Source organism: Nyctibius grandis, chromosome 8 (assembly GCF_013368605.1).
Source record: "Nyctibius grandis isolate bNycGra1 chromosome 8, bNycGra1.pri, whole genome shotgun sequence".
NCBI classification, from domain to species: Eukaryota; Metazoa; Chordata; class Aves; order Nyctibiiformes; family Nyctibiidae; genus Nyctibius; species Nyctibius grandis.
This window is the reverse complement of record NC_090665.1, coordinates 30809334-30823516: the sequence shown is the minus strand read 5'-3', so window position 1 is coordinate 30823516 and position 14183 is coordinate 30809334. Positions and strand designations below refer to the sequence as shown.

The 14183-nt window shown below is 39.8% G+C and overlaps 1 protein-coding gene across 1 annotated transcript in view; it reads right to left on the bottom strand.

Annotated features, from left to right (window-relative positions):
* ABCA4 (ATP binding cassette subfamily A member 4) overlaps positions 1-14183 on the bottom strand; it is a 75368-nt gene that overhangs the window by 18139 nt on the left and 43046 nt on the right. The window contains exons 18-30 of the mRNA XM_068407057.1: positions 13710-13934; positions 10916-11093; positions 9443-9574; positions 8562-8701; positions 7726-7863; positions 7274-7461; positions 6396-6486; positions 5580-5785; positions 5102-5150; positions 4328-4569; positions 3784-3908; positions 2355-2453; positions 1134-1323 (exon numbers count right to left, since the gene is read on the bottom strand). Coding sequence (XP_068263158.1) covers positions 1134-1323; positions 2355-2453; positions 3784-3908; positions 4328-4569; positions 5102-5150; positions 5580-5785; positions 6396-6486; positions 7274-7461; positions 7726-7863; positions 8562-8701; positions 9443-9574; positions 10916-11093; positions 13710-13934 — 2003 coding nt within the window. The remainder of the gene's footprint in view (positions 1-1133; positions 1324-2354; positions 2454-3783; positions 3909-4327; positions 4570-5101; positions 5151-5579; positions 5786-6395; positions 6487-7273; positions 7462-7725; positions 7864-8561; positions 8702-9442; positions 9575-10915; positions 11094-13709; positions 13935-14183) is intronic.

Here is a 14183-nt window from a genome sequence, read left to right as displayed (position 1 = left end):
AGGGATTACTTGGAAATCAAAAATAACTTGGAAATCAGAAATAACTTGGGATGCTGTGAATAAGGTCAGAATATAACCATAACCTCTTTATTCTTTTTTTTTTTCTTCATAGACAGGAATTCTACAGATATTTAAAACAACTTTGCTTTGTTGTTTTGTGAATAGCGATAGAGAAACAAAAGCAACCTGAATCAGTATTTTTAAGAGATCATGATGTCATGAATTTGGATTCAGAAATTGATTAAGCTTGTGACATTAGTGTTAAAACTAGAATTATTTTAGTCATTTGGCTAATGTGTGCAGTCTGGCAAACAGGAATATTAAAGTTGAATGGTGTGCATTGTGAGACATTAAATTAGTGAGCTATTACTCTGAGAGTGGCTGCAGTTCTGTTTTGTTTAACTTGTTAGAAAAACATTTAGAAAATGTAAACACTAACAGGCTATAATTTTTCTTTGCTCTTCAAATGAGCAAGCACATTTTATAAAGGGCACTACTAAGATTATTCATCGATAGGAACAGGTGGAAATGTAGCTCTCATCTCTTCTCCATACAGCATCAGTGATTATTAAATTAGTCATCTTCATGCACATGCATAGAAACATTCATTTCACTAGTTTAGAACTTACTTCCTAGAAATGGAACCAAATGACATGTAAAAAAAATTTATTTGGGGTTGACTCAATATTAATTTTTCCATTTTTAATGAGATGACCCCACTCCATGATTTTCAAAATCATGACATTTTTTCTTTCCCTCCTTTCTTCTTTCTCCCTCCTTCCCTTCGCTTCTTTAAATAAAAGCAATCTTCCAAATAGAATTGTTCTTTGAGGCAAAAGAAATTAAGATTTTAAAAAAAAATTATTTGATAAATTGTTAAAATTTTTGTGATTTTCTTCTATATGAAAAGTTTGCAATTTGGATGAAAATAGTAATCAAATTTCATATAAAAGTGCAAGCTTTTCCAATACCTCTGAAACGGAATTCCAAATTCCAGCAATTCTTGCTCCCTTAAAAAAGTGTACTCAATTCCTTCCACGTATATTGGCATGGCAAGGTACTTACACACTCATCCCTTTTCCAACACTTGCTATAAAACTTTTCTACAAAGATTTATGGCACAGGGACACTACCTGTGGTGGCAGGAGGCCTCCTGCGCCTGCAGGGCATTCTGGCAGCATAATGAGTTTCTTGTGAGTGCTGCACTTGCAGGAAGGTGAAGGGTTCTCAGGGCTCCACTTTTGGCTCAGCAGGAGGCTGCTTAGGTTAGGATGAACAGCAGGTGTTTTCCAGGCAGTTGATGTTTTATTGCAAGGGTAGTTTCTGTGCAGAGGAACAGATTCTTTAAGCTGTGCAGAGATACAGTTCATGAGAGCTCACAAATCCACAAAATCACAATGCTCTCAGCAGACATTCTCCTCTCAGCACTTATCCTGTGAGTTATGAATAATTAGAACCTTTTAGAGTAAACATGAATAAATATAATCTCCCCCCACATCTCTGCCAGGTTTACTGCCTTCAGCTTGCAGATAGGACACTGAAGTAACAAGGGGACTGTGTTTGACCTATTAGTACACACGAAATCTGCAGTGGACACATATCTTTGTGAAGAAACTATCCTTATCTTTGCTCATGCCGTATCTTTTCTCTCTTCATTTTTTAATGTTTCCTCTTCATTTCTGCTGTACCAGACAAAGGAGAGGAAGGGGAAAAGAGAGGAGAGGACAGCCAGAAGAATCAAGTTGCTGGATATCATGACTGGGAGAGAGGCAGGAGAAAAGGAACAAATGGCAAAGCATAGCATGCCAGTGACAAATGCCTCCAAAGCAGGTCTCACAGGCAGGGTAAGAGGGTAGGACAACAAATGTTACAGAGCTCTACTAACATTGTCCTCACTTCAGAGTGAGAATAGCTTCAAATAGTGGAGACTGTCCTATTGCTACTTCACAATCTGAGCAATTGCTGAAGCTATTGGTTCCAAACACACCAATGGGAACAGCAGGAACCTGAGGGGACTCACACGTGTAAAGTGCCAGGGAAGCTGTGAAGAGTTGGGTCTGAGCCCACTGGCCTACTGACATACATTTCAAGGTGTTGCTTAATTCTCAATACAATGCTACATGAGCTGGCTTCCAGCTAGTCACATTGAGCACTGTGAACCATTCTTAACGCAGTGGTATTGTTGTCTTGCTGTTTGTTATATTTGACCTGATATTAGATATTATTGCCAACAACATGTCTGAAGCATTGGCTTTAGTGAAAAGTCAAGCCAATTCATTCTTGTTTCACTACTCAAGTTCCACTAGTAATACCCTTCTAGAATCTCATTCAACAGAGATTAGCTAGCAACTTACGGAAGAGGCTGATTCTTCATGCAGCGATTTCCAAATCCTGGTTTATTCAAGAAAGCATCAGTGAGGGAGACCATCTGCTCACTGCCAGGACGCTCATTGCTAAGGGAATAAGACAGAACTTTCTCTATAAAAATTTTTTTCAAACTATTGTACTGGAATACACATAGCAACTGGTGAAGGACAGCCATATGGCAGAACCAACTGCCCTCCTTCAAATACTAATAATTCAATTATTTTATTTATTTATACAAAACCTCAGAACCCTCCAAGATGGTTAACAGGCTAAAGCAATGGTCTTTTTCTTCTAATATTAAAGCATGACTTCTGACATAGTCCTATAGCAATATTCTCCAAAAAAGGCTTGAATCCACATTTCTACCCTCCCAGCCCTGTCACACTCAGTAATCAGAAGATGAAAAACATATTCTGCAGTTTCATTCACTGAGGCCAAAGACACAATGCTGCTAATAGTGAAGTGTCTGCAACTAACAACCTAATAACATTAGACTAGAGAATATGGCTAGTGCAAAGTGTTATACAAGTATGAATATCAAACTCTGCTCCCACACGCTACCATGTGTAAATTAAATTAAAGTTTCATGTGAATGTTCAGTATGAAACTCAAGGAAAATGCTTCAAAATCATTGCCTTCAGTTTTGCTGCTTTCTGCTAGTTGCAATCTAGTTCAGGACTTAAACATTGTTTATAAATTTCCTCTGCATTGCACATGTTTTGACTTGGTGCAAGTTCAGCTTTGGAATATGTGGAAGTAAAGGTGAAGCAAGTGTTCAGGAGAGCACAGAAGAATTATGCAGTGACCTGGAGAGAACAGAACTGAAGCTTCTATGAAGAATGAAAGGAGTTAAAGAGCTAGCAGACAAAAAAAAAATATCAGACCCAGCCAAAGGATATTGTGGGGGGAGAAACTGCTAAGCAGCAGCATTAATAAAACCTAACAGTCTCTGCTTTCAACTTGTTTCCATAACTTTGCCCAAATACTGTACTAACGATAAATAAATCTACCACAGGTCAGCAGATAGGATTGAACCTCATTTTTCTCTAAGATTATGAATACAGGAGTAGTTCAATGGCATATCAGAAACAGTCAGATTTCTTACTGTCCTGGATCTCCTGTTAGGCAGGATATGTAACTTTATAAGTGTTGAGGTCATGAATTCAGGCAGGAAGAGGAGAGTACCAAAGGTAGCAAAATATTTGAAGGACTATTGGTTAGACGTACTAGCAGCTGTATTCTCCACTTGCACCAGTTTCATGCTATTTTAAATCTGCGGATTTCAGTGGAGTTAATCCTTTTTTATACCACATAGAGTGAGAAAAGCCCAGTAAGACAGGGCTCCATGATCCTAAATGCTAGGGAGAAAAGGGTGTATATATGACAAATGTATTTTTACTCAATGATTCCTCTCACCTGAAGAAAGTAAACTGTTGTCCATAGATCCAAGGGTGTAATGTTAAGGCGGGATATTCTCCAAACGGAGGAATAATGACTGTAAGCGTTAAAGACAGCAACACAAAACTAGCAGGGAGAACAATCTGCAGGGAACATAAAAACATCACACTAGGTTATTAGATATATGTTGTAGAGTGACACTGTACACACCTCATAATATATATAAACAAAGAAGGGACAGCAGGAACACACAGATCAAATCTGGTTTAGCTCCTGAACACAAACAATTTAATTTCCAATGCTTTCAGTTAAGATTCTGGTTGTCACAGAACTGTGACAATAAAACCATAAAATGAACTTGGTGCAGGTGACAGACTGTAGGCAGAAAGAAATAAAATAATAGGCAGAAGAGTTGGAATCATAATTAGAACAGTCAGGGACACTGTTACCCATTTGCAGCACCTCTGTTGCTTTGCATAGAGACATTGCTGGGAAAGACAGCATTGAGAAGGTTGTGGGAAACAGTCAAGAACAGCAAAAAACAGCAAAAGTAAGTCAATACCTGGGCTAGGAAGTCCTTGTGGCTGCGAGAGGCATGCTGGAACCGTTTGATGAGCAGTGCTTTGATCTGCTGATGTACAAGCTGAAAACCTTTATACTGTCGGGACCCTTTTCCTTCATTTTGATCTCCTGCTATACCTACTGGCATTCGAGAAGTGTCATTAGTTTTCAGTGCAGTTTGTTCAGCTGGTTTGCTCTCAGTAGGAGTTTTGCCAAGAGTAGAACCATTTTCTTGAGTGTCTCCTAGGTCAGGATGAAGATGAAAAGGGGCAGAGAAGACAATTTATCCTCCGTACATGACGGTAGTCCAGACTTTTTAATGAGCTCCAGATTTTACCAACTGTACATATCACATCACCAAATTGCTTTAATTACAACTGTTGCACTGTGGCTGTATCTAGTGGCATCATATAGGTTAACAGTCCTCTTACTCAGAAAGATGAACGAGTTAATCATGTATGTAGTTTACAGACTAATGGCCAGCAAAGTACTTTTTATAAAACTACTAAAACCATTGACATCTGGGGGCTTGACTGTCTGCTTTTATTTACATAGTTAAGAACCTCATCCAATCTAAATAAAATTCTTTCTGCTGACTTCATCTTGTTTCTCAGACATCATGTCAGGCCCTAAAAACAGGTATTTGCTGACCAAATTTATTTTGGCAAGAACGCCATACAAAGACGGAAAGTTCTGAGGTTCATCTTTACTTGGCATTCAGAATACAGAACAGTCCCAAGAAAAGTTTATTAAATACTGATTCATGGATCTATACCTGCTTTTTGCATTCCAGGGTCAGCTTCTGCTGTGACCTTTAGGAAAACCTGCCATAGACAAATATATCTCCTGGTTACGAATAGAACAGGTACAATAACCTGACCTCTGGAACACTATACATGATCCTTTAATGTAACAGAAAAAAATTTAGATACCTTTTCAGTACTCCTGCTTATTACACAATCAGAGGTCTCTTATGAAATATCTCAGAAAATAAAGAAAGGAACAAACTAAGACACAAAGAAAGACAGATTTCAGGCTAATGAGTTATGCTCCACAAGGCTAACATGAAGTAAGGCTTGGATCCTTTCTCTATGCTCATCCCAAAGCCTTTGAGTGTTCCGTAGCATATGTGACTAGGTTTTGAAGGGGATATTAGGAATTAGTAAGAGTACATGTTTAAGAACAGGAACTGTCTCAGAAAACATTTTGGGGACTGATGGTAAGATCAGCAGATATTTTAATCTGACTGTTACCTCTTCAAGTGGTGTGTCTGAAACTCCAAAACTGCTGAGTCCCAGGTCATCCAATGTTTCCTCCAGTTCTCTAAAGAGACTGGCATAAGATCGCTGTTTAAAGCATCCTTTGGGCAAAAGGTAAATGAGTTCCTGACCGATGCTTTCAATTAACTTTGCTTCTGGGACATGATGATGAATTACTTCTGCTAGCTCATTCAGATCTCCTGTGATAAGTCAAAACAGTGTTCAAAGAATGAATATTTAACCACACTCAGCATGATTTCAAAAGCTGTTGTTTGCACTATACAAAAGGGGACTGCTCTATTACATAACACACAGATATCTCAGTTAATTCTGTACTAGGCTGGGCTATGTTGCTTATTATGTTCTGAAACTATGTAGCAGGAAACTATTTCAGGTCTGTTAATAAAGCACAACAAAATCTTCAGGAATATCTACTTAATTTCTTCTCTTATGCAGAAAAGCCAAAATGACTTTTTCTGAGAAAGACATTTTCCTTTGCTCTAGGTATGCTTCAGTTTTCGTTAACAAAGTACACATTTTGGTGCAGAGTAGTTCAAAACTCAGTCTATACTTCTAAAGCACACAAACTTCCAGTTCATCATCTGTACTTGAGACCATATATACATCAAAAAGGGGCAATGGTAAGCAAAGCCACAAAGAAACCTTATCAAATTCATGTTACAATGCAATACAGATGTTAGTACAAGTACTGAAGAAGTGGGCCTCAGCAGCATTGATCTGTAAGATGAGACTGCAGCATAACAGGAGACACAGCTATGTGCTGGAATGCCAAACCATCCCACTTCTTACCATCCAGTTCCTGCTCTGGAACTCCTTCTTTGTCCCTGTGTGCACAGCTGGAGCAGGAACAGGAGCACTGAGATCCACAGCTACAAAGCAACTAGCACGGACAAGCAACAGATACAAAGATGAAAGTGCTTCAGATACATGCAAAACAGGACGTAAGGTTTGTCAGCCTTTGAACGGCTTGAGTCAGCAAAAAATATGTCATATCTGGAGCATCGTGAACATATTATACCGAAAGTCACCCCAGGACTGGATTAAGCAATGAAATCAGAAATCCACCTGCACAAAGCATATCTGTCCATTCTAAATTGCATGCAAAATACCTGGGGAAATGTGATCAGCAGTGGCCATGAGTATACAGATCATGTTGCTACTAAGACTGGAAGCACTACTAAAAGCAGAAAGAATCCAGATCTCTACTTCTCAAGCTGTGCGCGGGTGGTTTAGCTACGGATAAATGACTCTTCCAGTGTCTGCGCTGATTACTAGACTACACCATATTTACTACCAGTGTACTGCAAAAGCAAGCATCAGAAAGACTTGTATATGGACAATGGCAACTTGATGGGTGAAAATTTAGACATACTTAACTGACGAGAGTGAACTATAGACCACTGAGGGCTTCATATCCACCGATTATTTTCACCTGTCTGGCTGAATATATATTTGTGAAACCTGAGAATATTTTTACAGCGAGACTCACGTATCCATATAATTTCATGAGGTGTCATCAAATTTTCGCATTGCTTTCTTCATTTTGAAGTCAGTTTTGTACACAGCCTCAAGCAGCACTTAACTGCTTTCTAGCTTGGTATAGTGCATGAATATAGTGCATAAGTATTTTTCAGATTACACATGCAGGGAGGGAGCTACATACTTACTGTAGCCCTTCCAGTTCTGGTGGTTTTCATCTTGCGAACAAGAGTGAGATAGAAGCCAGACCCAAAGCAGTTCTTTAGGAATACCGGAGAGCCTGAGCAGAAGAGTTTCCCTTGGGATATGATGGCTACTCTGTCTCCAAGGATGTCTGCCTCATCCATGTGATGGGTTGAAAGGATGATGGTTCTGCCTAGAAGGAACAAAAAGTAATGTTCAAGGCATGGACTCTCTCTGGAACTCAAAACTGTGCTTATTTTTTTGGCAATTAATGCAGGGCTTTCTCTGCACCAGAGCCAGGTCCCGGGTTTGCCACATCCATAGGTATCTGTTCAAAGAATCTTGTTTGCTTGTATTCATATGCCACTACTCATGACAGTTTACACAGCAGGCACATGCTGCATCTATGACAGGTTTTAAGAAAAAAACAAACAATTTCCAATCTCAAAACTGTTACCTGAGCGATACTTCAGCAGAAGATCCCAGATAGATCGCCTGGAATACGGATCAACTCCAGAAGTGGGCTCATCCAAGACTACCACTTTTGCTTCACCCACAAAAGCAATGGCAACAGACAATTTCCTTTGCATTCCACCTACCAGGGGACAGATATATCCAGGAGTCTGAGATGACTTACATAAGTGGCAGGGATATAATTAACCAGACAAATATTTCTGCAAAGTTAAATCAATAGTCACATTTTTCTTCTGAAGTTTAGAACAGCTTGTTCAAAATTTTATGATTTTTAAAAATATATTTTTCATCTATGCATTATATTTTCTGCTTCTTGCCAGAAGCAAAAGCATGAAGATATGAGATTTTCATGTTCTCATGTGAAACTAGCCAACTTTTATAGTTGCAATCAGTATAAGAATACCTGTTTATTCAAACCAGCTCTTGAATCTGAAAGTGAGATGAAAATACTGAGAATACAGTATTTTAGAGTACTGATACAAACAGTGGAGCAGCATGATAGTATAATATTTCATTTGCTTTGAAATAATAGAACATTGTATTTGGTTTTTTTTTTTCCATTGACAGAATTTTTTTTAATATACCCATTTAAAAATAACAGCTTTAAGTATATTTGAATTCGTTGTACATTTATAAGAAATGGAAGCTTTAGTGCCAGCTTTACTACTTGTACAGTCCCATTTACTCTTCCAGAGTAAAGACCTCCCCAGTGCACAGTGATGTGTCAGAATATGCCTCAAACATGTACTTCAAACAATAATTGCCCAAAGACAAAGAAAAGGCAGCAGAAAAAATGTCTTAGAACAATTCTGTGGGCACCTGACAAATTCTGAGCCTCTTCATTCCTTTTATAGGTGAGGCCCGTGTCTTCTAGCATTGTTTCCAACTCTTGCTCAGCTTCATCGCTGGACCTCCCCTTCAGTTGAGAATAAAACAAGATGTGCTCTGCTACAGTAAGGCTGTGAAATCAGACAGAAAGGCACCAACGCAATTTAAATGGATAAGCAGATTTTTACCCAGGCAGCAATAAATTCACTCTAGCTTTATCTTACTAAAGAAAGAGGGGCTGCTTAACGCTAAATCTGGATCACAGATCTTTGGGATCAACACACTTCACTCAGATGTCATAGGCTCGTTCTCTGCCTTTTCAAAGCAGAACCTGCTGTTACAGAAACAGGTACAGCAGCCACCAAGCTATCCATTTATGGGAATAAAATGGGAGCTAATGTGAGTAGCTGCATCAAGGAAGAGAGCCTACTATTGAGATGAACACAAACTGGTAGCAGTGAAGCTGGAAATCACCTAAGGAGGCAGTAAACGGTTGCGTGGTAGTGCAAAATGGGCATAAAAATATCCTGCTTCTGCACTGTCCGCTCAGATTTTTTTGCTTTAGGAGGCCTAAATTACAGTGCATGAATCCCCAGGCTGAACTCCTGCTAACCCACACTGCAACGAAAAACACCAGCACCAAGAACACTGCCATTTTCCATGGAAACTTCCTTGTTTCCAGCTAAAATGATGCAGGAGATTTCTACTGGAGAAGGACAACACTTACCCTATGCGAGTGTTAAGAGCTGGAGAAGTGCCTCTGACATATATCTATTGCCAGCACAGTAAGAGAAACAACACAGGCTTTGGGCATGTGTCAAGCATGCAGACTGGGACCCTTACTCTTAAAGCAAGTATAGAATGATACTTACTGATTGAATAAGATGTTGTACTGAGGGCACATGCCTATTCTGTGCCGAATGGAGTCCATGTGAGTCTGAATATCCAGGCCGCCAATCAGCACAGTTCCAGAGGTGGGTGGGAAGAGGCCTGTCAGTATCGACCTGGGAAAATAAAATTCCCACTCTCCTATTTTTCTGTGCCAGATTAGGAAGATGTATTGCATAATTCCACTAGATGGAGCATGATGACTTCTTACTATGGGCCTTGAGGAAACAACCCCAGTAAAAAGCATATAAATACTCTTGCCCTGCTTACAGTGAGAATCTTGTGGATCTGCTAACATAGTTTTTGATACACCTGTCTGTATGGTTCTGGTCTGCATTAAAAAACCGTTTTAGTCAGCTACTCTGTTTCAGAGTAGTTTGTTCAGCATGTTACACCACCCCTATGCACAAATGGGTCTCAAATGAAGCTCACTAGGACCAAGATAGAGAATAACGGTTTGAGGTCTCCAGCCACGCTGACACATGCCCTACATATCTATTTGCTGTAAAATGGAGGGGGGTCGAGTGTTATGTTGCAAATGTGTGGAACCTGTTATTAGATTTGGATGAATAATGGATTTTTCAGCTCTGAAAATTTCAAAGCACTAGAATTTTTTGTTTTTATCAGGAGAATAGAAAAACAAATTCACAAAACATTTCAGCAGATTAGAATGCTTTTATTTTGGGTCGAACATATTTCTTGCAGAAGAATCTAAAAAATTGAAAGACAATTTAAAGTGCATTTGAAATTAAAATATTTATTAATTAAAAAAACTAAAGTGTTCTGCTGGGAAAAATCATAATGAAACACTTCAGTTTTTTCAACATTTGGTGAACTTGTCACAGACTCATGAAATGTTTTGCTCACCATTTAATCCTATTTTTCCAAATAAAGTTCTGTATAAAGAAAATTAAACATTCCTAAAAGTCCATCTTCCTGACACACTAGGGTTCTAGGACTAGAGGAACATTTTAGTCTGGACACGGATCTCGCATATATGTAACCATTTTGTCTAAAGAGGGCCTATATTTTATACTCCTTTGCACGCAGACCAAAAAACGTGGCTGATTTAAAGCTAGTTGGGCAGAGAAACCAAGAACACGTGGAGTGTGATGGCTTTCAAATCTTCAGCTCTTTCAGCCAGAAGATCCTTCTCCCTTTTCACAGGGGTTTGGCCATAAGAAATGAATTCTGGGGGAGAGAACTGCTTCCTTCTCTCTAGACTTCCACGTGTTAGTGTCATGCATTGCCTCCCTCCCAGGGCTTTAGCTAATCAGGGTATCTTCTCTTTGCCTAGGAGGCAGCATTTCCCTGTCTGGAAAAAGCTTGGTGTTGTGCGTCAAGCTAGCTGCAGGGGTGGTAGAGAGACAAGGGAAGAGAGAAAATAGAAGACTGCTCCTCAGGACAGAGCAATAGAGCACTGCCCTGGATTTGCTGCTTCTAAAATACAGACTTACATGGTGGTTGTCTTTCCTGCTCCATTGTGACCAAGGAAGGCTGTGATCTGGCCCTCATAAAAAGTAATATTCATCCCATCTACCGCTGGCTTGGGCCTGTTTGCAAAAATCTTCACCAGGTTCTGAATGCATACTCCTGGAATCAGTCCTGTTGGCTCAGGCTCAAAGAAGGTATTTACTTGAAAGGGAAGAAATCAAGAATGAAAAAAAGAATAAAAGTACATGTTTTAATCCCAGTTCTGATGATGACACATCAATAAGTGCAGAAGCAACAACACATACATAGTAAAATACAGTATCATGTGCCAAGGCTAGATTCTCCAGTCATACCAGTACCAAACTGAGGCAAGATTTCTAACTGCAGTGCAATTTATTTAGATTCACCCACATATCAATCACAGGAGAAGTGGAGCCCAGAATTGTAATGGTCTGTGGAGAGGTAATTCATTGGATCAGGTGAAGCTGAACATGCTTTCTGTTTTCATTGTGTAGCAGGAAGATTATTTGGGATTGTTTTCTGTAGATACTTAGATAGGCTGAGGGATTACATTAAACAAGCGGCAGGTTGCCTTTCTAGCCAGGCTGAAATCTGCCATTCAAATAATCTGCCCAGCTGTGCATTCTTTTATCATGATGCTTCAAAAAAACCAACATTTGCCTTTAATTCTGGTAGGTGAAATTTACCCCCTTTGTGAGGCCAGCTCAAGACTTAGGCAGTACCTAACATGAGCACTACATGGGATGGCTTTCTCAGGATTAAAAATGCATTATTGTAAATAGCACCATCAGGATGTTTTATTGCATCATCTTCTAGACAAAACAAACTTCCTTTGAAGTAAATTAAGCCCTGGGGCAATGGGAATTATGGTAGTTGAGAAATTTAAACTAAAGACCCTGTCCACTTTTGTTTACACAGAATGCTTAAGGCTTTGTAGGGAGGCTTGTTTTGCAATTGCAGTTTACTTAAATTGTTCAGTACCCAGCAGGCCCGTGAGGAGAACAGCCAATGCCATCTGGGTGAAACCAGCCCCACCTCCATCAATGGCTTGTATGACTGTCATTATAAACATTACTCAGGAAAAAGTCCCGAATATGTTGTACATGAGAGAGCTGTGTATACTACAGAGCAGCTGAAATAATTCATCTAGAATGGATAGCTGTATTTTAAATAAAATTATGTTTATGGCAAACTTTTCTTTTGCTTTGTGAAGGAATCAAAGTTTCCTTTTACCTTACTGGGCCAAATACAAACATCCCTGTATTTACAAAAGTTCACATAGAGTCTGGCTAGATAGTTATGCATACATTGGCAATTGAGGTACCATCCTTGGTTTTATATGTATAATGAGCTCAACTCGTATTTGCCTGCAAGACTCACTGACAAGTTCTGAGGCAAATTCTCTGATGATCTCCCCCAATATCTGCTTTGCATTACCTGAAGGACACTGGTGGAGGGTTGAGCTCTCTTTTTTTTTGTGATTCATATTTCTCCATTCTGATCCTATTCCCTCAAGACAATTTTGTGCCATTTAGGTCTTTCTTCAGAGATGGCAGCATTTGTGGGGGATGTGGACAGGGCTTTGGTGAAAGCTCTCCTTAAAACATGTCAAGCAATTAGGACATATTTATACCGTGTCTGCCCTGCCCTGCTAACCTGTGCTAGTATTGGACTGCACTAGAGTTAAGCCATTAGAACTACTCTCCATTTCCCATCCCATTACCCTTACATGAAGCACTAACTCTTACATGAAGCCATTTTGGAAACTGTGTCCTTGAACCATATCAAGTCTGCTCTTGGCTTCTCCACATCTCCCAGTTCCTGTGTGGCTAGCTGAAAGGGAAGGCAGGCTTTTCTGTGCCATGACAGCCAAAGCCCTTCCTCCGTGGCCATGGAGCAGCTGGAACCTGGGAGCTGACAAGTACAGCACCAGAAAGATAGGGCAGTACTAGGAGAAGATTGGCTGAAATAACCTTTGCCCTCTGCCTGTCTTTTTTTCTTTTGAAGTCCTGTCCTGTTTTCATTCACCCTGAATGCGTGTTTTCAGTGCCTACGTGAGGAGCCCTGATGACCCCACTTTTATCTCTAGCTTTTCAAGAGAGTCAGATTGGGCTCAGAGCTGTCTGTAGCAGTTACTTTTGCTACAGAAACCACATGCATTCCTCTGAGCATCACATACAGAAAGCTCCTCTGGCTCCCCACAAAAGAAGACATTGCGACTTGAAAACAAGGCAAGTCATTCAGGAATTCTTAGGTGGTGGCTAATGTCAGCATCAGAAAAGGGTGCAGACAGACACATAGAGCACTTGAGATAAATCCCTTTGAAACCAGCCTTTCCCTACAGACGCAAGACACACTAAAGATAGGCAAAAAAAGAAGGTGGGGGCTAGGAGGGAAGAACATTCCTCTCAGTATTTTTATTGAAGTCATGGCTCTGTTTCATTCTAAGAAGTCAATGTACGTGTCTCTGAGGCTTCCCTCAGCATGAACACTAACTTGCCATAGAAACAGCTTGAATTTGCACAATAAAAAACAAGTTACAGAGCTCTTCTGGAAGGCAGCTGTCTTATGTGTGGTGACTAAAACATTCTAAGGGATTGTGAATGTAGAGGAATCAGTAAGAGGGTAGCTGGGAGAGTCAGTGCCTCTTCTGAGCTTAGCTCTGGCAGCTGCATGCTATCCTCTGTAGCCTACTGGGCTCTTGTAGTTTGACTCCAATAATTCCTACATCTAGTTTGTTATGAAGTACAATGACTATAGTATCTCAGAAGTACTCAGGTTGCTCTCTCTCCTTACTGTTAATTTCATCTTTGTCCTGGACATCTGTCTTAGGCTTCTCCTCCTCACTGGGTTCTTTTTCTTGTTTGTGTTTACATTTTTTTTTTTTACCATCCTTCTCCCCCTGGTTGTCACTCTTTTCTTCTGACTTTTCAGGTTCTCCAGATTTCTTTGTTCTGCTTTCATTTTTTTCCCCTTCCATGGCCTTCTGATCCACACAGCCGTCTGACTCTGGACTTTTTTCTATATAAACCAAAAGTAAACAACATTTAATTAACCAAAACTTAATTTCCTCTTATCTCTAGAGGTGCTTTGAGGAAAAGGAGGTAGTCCTAAGCTTTGAGCTCTCCAAGAGCATTAATCATCAGTGCTTTACTCAGGTTAGGAACACAGCACTCAAAACCATCTAGCTTAAAATCTGCTCCACAGAGTCAGGAACAGATATTTAAGGAAGATGACTGACAATTTTGCAATTACAGACTCAGAATAGAA